The sequence below is a fragment of the Abrus precatorius genome, unplaced genomic scaffold (assembly GCF_003935025.1).
Source record: "Abrus precatorius isolate BTA unplaced genomic scaffold, Abrus_2018 Scaffold1, whole genome shotgun sequence".
In the NCBI taxonomy this organism is placed as follows: Eukaryota; Viridiplantae; Streptophyta; class Magnoliopsida; order Fabales; family Fabaceae; genus Abrus; species Abrus precatorius.
In genome coordinates this window covers 1,553,770-1,564,258 of record NW_020874291.1, presented here as the reverse complement: position 1 = coordinate 1,564,258, position 10,489 = coordinate 1,553,770, and the positions used below count along the sequence as shown (strand labels likewise).

Below are 10,489 nucleotides of genomic sequence, written 5' to 3'. Positions count from 1 at the left end.
TCACTACCAACTATTCAATATCTATAATAATTAAAAACATAATAAACTTCAAAATAATATTGCCCATGTTTGTAACATGTTTTAGATGAGCACTTAACAATGAAAATGGGGAAGCGAATGAATGTCCACCCTTGATTCCTTTTCTGTTTTTTTTTCTTTTTAAATTCTTTTTAATTTGTTGTTTGCACAACCATAATTTCGTATCATACTATCATTCTCTTAACTTGATAACAAAAAAGTGTTTTTTTTTTTTTTAAAAGAAAACTACTTCCATTTCACTCCCTATATATTATTGCTTTATTGAAGCCTGCTCTTTGCACTGTTTCTACATATTTTCCCATCCATTTGGTAATTGAATTTGCATTTGGAAAATCAAAATTAAACTGAATTTGAGCAAGAAGAGGAGGAAGGAGGAGGAGGAGGAGGGGTGGGGAGGCATATAGGAAGACAATGAACCTACCCTTATCGTGTTCTTAGTCTCATCGTGCCTCCCCCTCAGATCTTAGCTTTTTTTGTGTAAGATTTGGCATTTGGGTCTTATTCAATCTGGATTCAAAGTGTTGATCTTTATTCAATTGGGGTGTGCCTTTTGATCTCTAATTGGAAAATATTCACGGGTTTTTTCCAGGATTACTTGACTGTGGGTTGATTCGCAGAATCCGATGTTTCCTAATTGAATCTGAGAGTTTCATTTTACACCGTAAACTGAGATTGTCATAATTTTAAGGTATTTGTTTTGTGCGTGCATCTGATGTCATTCCTGGGACTGTTTGTGTTCGAACAATTTGATGAAATGCAATTAAGTTTTGATTTATTGCCGTTGTATAGTTTCTATGTAGCTTTGTCTTCTGTTTTTAACTAAGAGAAAAGAATGCAATGATAATTGTGTAATCAATTTTATACTAGACTTGGGTGCTTGGTTTGTCTTGGGAAGCTTGGCATTTTTGCAGGCTAATTGATGCTACCACTTTCAATCGTGAGTTTCTGAGCTTAATCGATTAAGTATCTTTTGCTGTTAGATAAAATGCAATCAGATAATGGCAAATTATTTATTGGGGGAATATCATGGGATACAAACGAAGAGCGACTTAGGGAGTATTTTAGTACCTTTGGAGAGGTCATGGAATCAGTGATAATGAAGGATAGGACAACAGGCAGAGCACGTGGATTTGGCTTCATTGTTTTTTCTGATCCAGTCGTTGCCGAAAGAGTGATAAAAGAGAAACACAGCATTGATGGAAGGATGGTAATTTCTTGTTGTATTCCTCTTTGAAGTCTGATTCTTAACATTTTTATTTACTTGAAATTGGGATTTGGGATACTTCAATGCTAAATAGCTGATCAATATATTGAATTGTACTTCAAATTGATAAATTTGGGGTCAATATAATGTATATCTGTTTAGCTAGAGTTAAAATGACCCACGGCCATCAGCCAATAATCTTTTCTCTGTATTTTTATTCTTCTGTTTTATTTTGTTGTTATTTTCTTCTGTAAATATCTGATAATATCATTCTTTTTTAAGTTTTTGAAATCTGACTGCTATTTAATACTAATTCATCTATTATTAGGTTGAGGCAAAGAAAGCTGTTCCTAAGGATGACCAGAACATCCTGAGTAGAAACAGTGGCAGTGTACATGGTTCTCCAGTTCCATGCCGCACAAGAAAGATATTTGTCGGAGGTTTACCATCAACAGTAACGGAGAGTGATTTCAAAAAGTACTTTGACCAGTTTGGGATTATAACAGATGTGGTAGTGATGTATGATCACAACACTCAGAGACCGAGAGGGTTTGGATTTATCACTTTTGATTCTGAGGAAGCTGTTGACGCAGTTTTGCTCAAGACTTTTCATGAATTGAATGGAAAAATGGTTGAGGTGAAGCGGGCAGTTCCTAAGGAGCTGTCACCAGTACCAAACCACAGCCCATTTGGTGGATATAACAATGGTCTTGGTAGGATGAGTAATTTCTTAAATGGCCTCACTCAGGGATATGCTCCAAGTAATGTTGGAGGGCATGGGCCTCAGGTGGACGGTAAATTCAGTCCTGTTGCTAATGGGCAAAGTGGATTTACTCTATTTGGTTCTGGTTATGGAATGAATGTGAATTTTGATCATGGTTTGAACCCTGAATTTGGGGGAAATGCAAATTTCAATAGTAATCTTAGCTATGGTCGAGGACTAAATACTTATTATATTGACAGCTCAAAGAGGTTTGGCAGTCCTGTCAGATATGATGATGGAAACAATTCTTTCTTCAGTTCTGTGACTCAAAATTTGTGGGGAAATGATGGCCTTAGTTATGGAACCGGCTCTGCTAATTCCAGTTCATACAATGGATCAGGGAGTGCTAGAGGTGGAGGTAACACATTTGGCAATAGTGGAGTTGGCTTTGATTCTTCATCAATTTGTTTTCAAGGAGACAGGAACAATGTATCAGTAAGTAATGGCAACCTTAGCTTTGGAGGTTCTCACAACAATTATGGTTTGGGGACTGGAGGATATGGAAGAAGCAGTGGTACCAATATACCCCCAACATCATCATACTCATTGGTGTCAAATGGAGATTCTGATGGGGCTTTTGCTGACTTTTACAATAGTAGTTCAGTTTATGGTGATCCCACGTGGCGATCATCAAATGCTGAGCGAGATGGATCTGTTCCCTTTGGATATGGACTTGGAGGTGCAATTTCAAATGTTTCTGCCAAAATGTCTCCAGGTTATGTTGGAGGCTATACAATTAATAAGAGGATGCCAAATAGGGGTAAGAGCCACCTTAGTCTTACTTCATCTCAACATTTTTCTCAGTATATTATGTTTCCCATTGAGCTAAATGACTTTGCTATGAATAAATAGTGACTACATACTTGAACAAAAGGGATGGTATTACTTCACATGATTCTCTCTGCAACAATCTTATGTGTGACTTATTGTGGGTAGATGTCAGATCCATAATTAGTTTATTTACGGCTGGTAGATTTTCCTTGTAGCATGTCTTTCGATATTTGGTTTAAACCATTGTTTAGTTTCTAGTGGACTATGTGGTTATGTGTTCAAGCATGATCAACTATCACTTAATGCATGTGCAACAAATAAACTGAATTGCAGAGCTCATCTGTACACGGCAGTATTCAATTAAAAAAAGTTGCTGATTGAGTAAACAATTACATTAGTTAGCTAGAGATGTTTTATCATTTTGTTTTTTATTTACAACTTGATATTCGATACTAATCATCTGTACACTGCAGTATTCAATTAAACAAGTTCACTGATTGAGCAAACAATTACATTGAGTTAGCTGGTTATAAAATTTGTTTTTTATTAACAACTTGATAATCGATACTGGTCATCTCCCATGTGGGGTTATTATTCTACGAATTCAGTTTAATATAATGCGTCCCTTGCTATCTCAGTGAGATATTGATAAGAACCTTGGGAGAACCACACTACAAAAGCTAGTTGTTATAGTTGAAGAGTGCAAGGCCTTATAAACCTCACATTTGAATCCCATGCTTCCAATGTGGGACTCAAGTCCCTTACCTTGCAATTGGATCCTAACATCCCAATTGATGGATTTGGATCATAATTGTAGAAAGAGAAGTTTTTATTTGTAGAGAGGAGAGAAAGTGAATGAACTGGAATTGGATACTCTACCATGAGCAAAGACTCTTATACACGCACACACATACAAATAAAGATGTATGTAGAAAATCCTAATGGGCCAACATTACAACTACTTATAATACTCCCTCTCAAGTTGGAGCATAGATATTAATCATGCCTAGCTTATCATAAATAAAATCACTACTATTCAATGCCTTTGTAAACACATCTGCTAGTTGATCACTTGTCTTAACCTTCTCTCGAATGGTGTGATAATCCACTTCAATATGCTTTGTCGTTTCACTAAAAACTGGATTCGATGAGACATAAATGGCAACTTGGTTGTCTAAGTTTAGTAGAACTAGTGTTACCAAATCCCATCTCCTCTAAGATTTGCTTAACCCATAATAGCTTACAAGTAGTCAAAGTCATGTCCTTGTACTTTGCTTCTGCACTTGAGTTGGTCACCACATTCTGCTTTTGGGTTTTCTAAGAAATCAAATTACCTCTTAAGAACCCACAATATCTTTGTGGTAGACTTTCGGTCCATAGGAGATCATGCTTAGTCAGAATGAGAAAATGCCTCCACCTGCAAATGCCCATGATCCTTGGACATCATATCCTTTCTTGGAGCCTTTTTCAAGTACTTAACAATGCAGATAAGTGCTTTTCAAGAAGTGTCAATCAAAGAGGACATAAATTGACGTACAACACTTGTTGAAAAAGCAATATCCAACCTAGTGATAGTTAAATAATTCTACTTCCCAACCAATCTTTTGTATTTTTTGAGAATTAGAAAATGGGACTCTATTTGCTGTCAGCTTCACTCCTGGCTCCATGAGTGTCTCACACAATTTAGCTTCCTTCAAACCGGTTTCAATCAACAGATCCAAGACATACTCCCTCCATGAAAGGAAGATTTCTTTCTTTGAATTCATAACTTCAATGCAACACTGTATGATCACACTCACTCCTCACTATGCCAAAATCATATCATTGAATCTTCCAAACCATGCTATAGGTGATTTTTTCAAGTCATTCAAAAGTCTTCTTTAATCGGCATACGTTCTCATTCTCCCCATGAGCAACAAACCCAGGTGGTTGCTCTATGTATACTTCCTCTCGTAAATCACCATGTAAAATGATACAGTGGCCAATGGTGCTTGGCAGCAAACAAAATAAAGATATAGACAAATGATAGCTTAGCAACTGGAGAAAAAGTATCAACGTAGTCAACTCCATATGTTTAGGTATAACCTTTTGGATTAGGGCATGCCTTTAGGTGAGCCACAAAACCACCAGGATTCACCTACACAACATAAACCCACTTACAACCAATAGTCTACTTTCCTATAGGAAGAGATCTCAAGTAGCATTGTCTCAAGAGCTATTATTTCTTCCTCGATAGCATGTCTTCAACCATCATGATTTAATGCATCTAAAAGGATCTTTGGAAGTGAAATAGAATCGGCACCCGTCACAAATGATTTAGAAGTAGAAGACTAATGGGCAGTGGACACATAGGAATAAATAGGATAGGAACAAGTTCGTGTACCTTTGTGGGCAGCTATTAGAAGATCAAGTCATTGGGAAGATCAGCAGACACATAAGAAGATAATGATAGAGGTTGAGTATCATATCTTAAGGAGCATTAGGTAGAGCATCATGTGCTTGAAGATCTTCATGAGAGGTCTGTGTAGGCCACCAAGAGTATGTTAAGTCAAAAAATTTGTGCCACACTCTCTTACTTGTGCCATCCATTACTTAGAAATCTAGTCAATATGACTCAATTTGCACAAGGCAATGCTGTCTATTTTGAATTTCATCCTAAGGAATGCTTTTTCAAAAACCAGGCTTCTCATAAAGTGCTTTTTGGAAGGAACACTTGGAGTGGATCGTCTTTACAAGTTTCATCATATGTAGCTCCCACACAATACCTCTAATCATCTCTTTTTTTCTGTTAATACTAATATTAATACTGTACATTTGATTCCCACTGTATCTACTGCTTCATATCCCACTTCCTACTCTGTTTGGTACAATAGGCTGGGTCACCCACATCTTGCTACACTTAAAATAGTACTACAGCACTGTGTTATACCATTCATGAATAATACAAAAGCTGAGTTTTGTACAGCTTGTTGTCTTGGCAAAGCTCATCATTTCCTCTCTACATCTTCTAATGCTGTATATAATGAATGAACCTTTGGTGCTTATGTTCAGTGATCTGGTGGGGCTCAGCTCCATTTTTATCATTTGGTGGATACTGTATACTCATATTATATCACGTTTTTGGATGCCCACACTCGTTATACATGACTTTATCTACTTAAACAAGTCTGAAGTATTATCTATATTTCTAAAATTCTAGTGCATGGTAGAAGTTCAATTTTCCAAATTGATTTAGTTCTCGCAAAATAACTGGTATGGGGAATCTAGACCCTTCTCAAAGCTGCTAGCAAATTTTGATATCATTCATCGCGTGATTTATCCACACACACTTCATCAAAATGGATCAATTGAGAGAGAACATTGCCACATTGTTGAGATGGAACTCAATTTCGTCACATGCATCACTCCCATTAAAGTATTGGGATCATGCTTTCATCACTGTTGTAAATTAGATACTGGAACACTTTCAATTGTAAAAAGAAAATCAACTTGGCTCCAAAGATTCCAATGTAGTTAACTTGGTCCCATGGATCTTCCAGTGCAACCTACTTGACTCCACAGCTTGCTCACCCAATGCAGTCTATTTGGCCTTGTGGCTTTTTCAGTGCAATAAAAAAAAAAAAACCATTAGTCCTACAATTTTCATGTTTCAAATGTCCAATCCTAGGGGTGAGGAGGGTGTGTGTGTTGAGAATGCACATCAACTACAAAGATGGTCAAACTAGATCTTATAAAAGCTTATGCAATTCTCACCTCATCAATTAGTTTTTGTAGTTCAGTAAGGTTAAGTTCATATTCAAGTAGTACAATGGAAGAAAATAACTTTATAGAGTGTTTTAAGAACTTCTGATCACTATAGAGTAGACTTGTAACTTCTGCCAAAAGAACCCTATTTAGTTACCCACTCCTATACAAATATTAAACCTCCCAACTAACTCTAACAACGCCTAACTCCTTCCTTCTAAGATAGACCTACTTTACTAGGTCTACTATGATATTAATAAAAGGGTTAGTTTTAATGTTTTGTATCATATTGTTACCAATGATATCAGTGGTGGGTCATGGCAAAAAGCCAAAAAATTGCCATAAATTTATGGTGGATGCCATGGCAGTTTTTGGCATAAGTAAGGTGGCCATAATAAAATAATATAATCTATATACTATATATATAATAATGCATAAAATAAATTGAAGAACGTAATAAAGAAAACTAACATATGTCAAAATCCAAAAACCTAATTGATAGAAAACCAAAATAACAAGATATCATAAATCTCATATAACTTAATACATAATAGCTTATGTCTCAAAGCATGTCTCAAGTATTAGTTCAATACAAAACAAAATGCCATCAAATCTCAAGTGAAACAAAGTGATAAAAAACAAGAAAAACACAAGGGCTAACAATCTAATCCATCTCATCAACCCCAATATAGTCATCTTCTTTGTACTAAGGCATATCCCTCTCCCCTTTCTTCCATGGATTCCTCAAGATTGATTTCCACTTCTTCTTCCATTTCTTTAGTTAGACATATCTTCGAATTTTGGTTTTCCATCATCTTCAACCACTGCTTTCTCTTTTCTTTTTGAGGTTGAACTTGACTTTCTTAGAAACTTTTGCAACTCTAAGGTAATAATATTTGGAGGATCCTTTCTTATCCTCAATTGTTGCCAATTTAGAGTGTCATCATCATCAAAAACCAAGTCAATCCCAACATCTTCTTCATAGTCATCCATCTCTTGAACTAACCACTCGTTACCTTCATCAATGTCCTTGAGTGTAATTAGATCAATTAAATCTCTTAGACTTATAATGGTTATTATTTTAGAATTTTAAGCCCCCCTACTTCTTGTGGTTCTATGTACCTAATATTTGCTACCTCTCCTTACTAGTCAGGCTTGAAGGTGAAACCAGCAAATCCTTCTATCTACTTTCTGCTAACACTTTATTTGGTCTTTCCGTGCTTTATAGATGTCCACATGATGTTCAAACCAGCAAATCCTTTTATCAAGAGAACACATATGTAGCTAAGCAACATTAGTTCAAACATAGCTGTTATTGAAACTCTTGTCTATTACATGATTTCTAAATTCAAAACCAAGATTTCCACCAATTACCTTAATATATCACATACCTTGCAACCATGTTCAACAGTCTTCCTTTCCTCAACCCTTTCCTAATTGCAACTAACTAACTAACTACTTATATAACTAACAAGTTAATAGGTTATCTAACAATATCACACATAAGATTCAAATTAGGAGGATGAAAATGAGTGATGATTCTGGCATGATTTATGATTATGATGAGGTGGACGAGTCACAAGTGAACTCACAAAACTATGAATGAATATATTCTGGAGAAAGTTCAAATAGCAACTATTGAGGAAAGGATGATGGAAACTCATTTAAGGTGGTTCAGTGACAGATGTCTAGTGGAGGTTCTAGTGAGAAAAGTGTATCTCACGGGAGACAATCTAACTAATGACAATGAAGACAATTCTTTTCATGTAGCCAATTCTAACTTGTGGGATAATATTTGGCAGTTGCTAAAATTTTGTAAACATTTAGAGCCGCCTCCATTCAAGTAATAAAATTTATTAGTTTTCCTATTTTATTCAAATAATTTTATTATGGGATTTATTTAACTAAATTGTCTTTCTTTTAATGTGTCATTTTTCAATGCCATAGATTTAAACATTATTTTAGAATTTGTCCATTAACATTCCTTTTCTAAGTCATGACTTCATCATCTGATTAATTTTAATCAAAGATTGATTTTCTTAATCTGCTACGGATGGAATCATGGCCCTTACTATTCTGTAGCATTTAGTCAAACCTTTTTGTGAGAGTTAAAATTTTATGGTGTCTGGTATTCTCCTACTTCCCTTTTACTCCCAATGTAATAAGTTTCACCCTTCTACTGCTGTCTGTTTCCTTTTCTTTGTTTGAGTAGAAAATAGGTAGACAAGCTATGATAATTGATATGGCCAATAACCCACCACAACCATTTCTTTATCTATGTATGATACTGTTACTCCTTTTTATCATAATTCTCATACTTTTTTGGTGAATTTGACCAACCGATGTTGATTGATGTTTCTATAATTGGTTTTTGTTACAAACTTAGTTTAGTCTGATAACACTCACAAATTTCCGTCTTTGCATCAGGAATTGCTACATAGGATGATCATTTTGAAGATAGAAACTACAGGTGAAATCAATCCAGTGAAGCAGGTGAAATGTGAATTTTGCACACCAGTGTTGCTGCATTTCAGTAAAGTCAAAAAATGTTTGGTTATCTATAGCTAACTGGATTGCTTGTTTTGAGGATTCAGATGTAAGGATAGAAGCTGCATTTAAGGCTTGAGTTTTTGAGTTACTGTTTTAGGTTTTGGGTTTTGGGATTTGAGTGAGATGTAAAATCTGATTGCGGGGTATAGTGGAACTGAATCATGCTTTGCTTATGAGGCAGCAATATACAGCATTTCTTGTGTTCTTGAGTAGGATTTTTGTCTCTGATGTCACTCAAAAGTTGTGGCTCAACCTATGAATTTTTAGTTTTTTCCATCCACATTTTGATTTGTCTTCGTTGATTGTAGCTAATGTTTCTATCAGTTTCTAGTGTGAAACATTGAAGGGGATACCTATCTAGAAACCCCTTAAATAAGTTATCAATTCAAACTTCATGCGAGAGAAAGGGAAATCTCCAATTCTTTCTACTCATTTTCTATTTCATCTAAATATAGCATAATTTGACATTTATAAGATACGTTAGAGAAAGAGTCATTTTCAACACACACTGCACAATTTTAAAATTTTATAGAATCCTGCGTATAACACCCTCGTTTCTGTTGATTTCAGTAAACTGTAAACGCGTTTATACCTCTTTTCTTTATAGAAATTAATTGGAGAAAGATTTAATAATTTAATGCTACTGGGTATCTGAACACTATTTAATAACTTTTATAAAATGTAAAATTATCCATTAAATAAAGAAATAAAATAAAGTATCTAATAACTTCATTTTTTCATGAAATTTTAGAAAATTAATCTACTTATACGAATACTAAACCAATAGTTTGATTAATTAATTTTATATTTTATAAAAATTTATTAATTGATGTAAATATATAAAGTTTGACAAGCTGGTGTCAACAAATCTTATATAAAAATAATAAGTAAAATTTGAATTATATTAAATATTAATAATTCAATGTACACCACAAGTAAATTAATAACTTTATTTCATAATATTGAATTTGAAATCATCATGCAATTACAAAAAATTGTACTTGAATTATATTAGGTTAAATATTGACAGAATATAGTTAATAATATATACTATGTGCCCTAGGGAAAGTCATATAGGTCAAATATTTGATACCAACATTTAAAAGTTGCCTACAATCCTGCCCTTCAAATTAGGCTCAAAGTTTGCTTTGTGGTCCAATTAGAAACTTATGTTGTGCACTCAACATTTCATGCATACTTTTTGCAAAGGATCATAGTAGGTCACACTTACTAGCATTGAGTACCTAAACACTATATTACTAGCAGAACATCATCTAATAAGATATGTAATTTGTTCCCTTTTATAAATATCATGGTGTAAACCTTGACATTAGTGTTGGATTGCCTTTATAGGTACATCACTTTCGTTGGTATTATAGCACTTGTTTCTTTATTGAACTCATCTCCTTTAGGTTATT

General features: G+C 34.6%; 1 protein-coding gene across 1 annotated transcript; it reads left to right on the top strand.

The window, feature by feature from the left end:
- The first annotated feature begins 317 nt into the window (after positions 1-317).
- LOC113856330 (heterogeneous nuclear ribonucleoprotein 1-like) lies at positions 318-9,513 on the top strand. The gene is made up of 5 exons (XM_027488118.1): positions 318-516; positions 629-727; positions 1,020-1,246; positions 1,572-2,766; positions 8,949-9,513. Exons 3-5 carry the CDS (start codon positions 1,025-1,027, stop codon positions 8,960-8,962), a joined length of 1,431 nt encoding a protein of 476 aa, XP_027343919.1. The 5' UTR covers positions 318-516; positions 629-727; positions 1,020-1,024; the 3' UTR covers positions 8,963-9,513.
- The last annotated feature ends 976 nt before the right edge of the window (positions 9,514-10,489 follow it).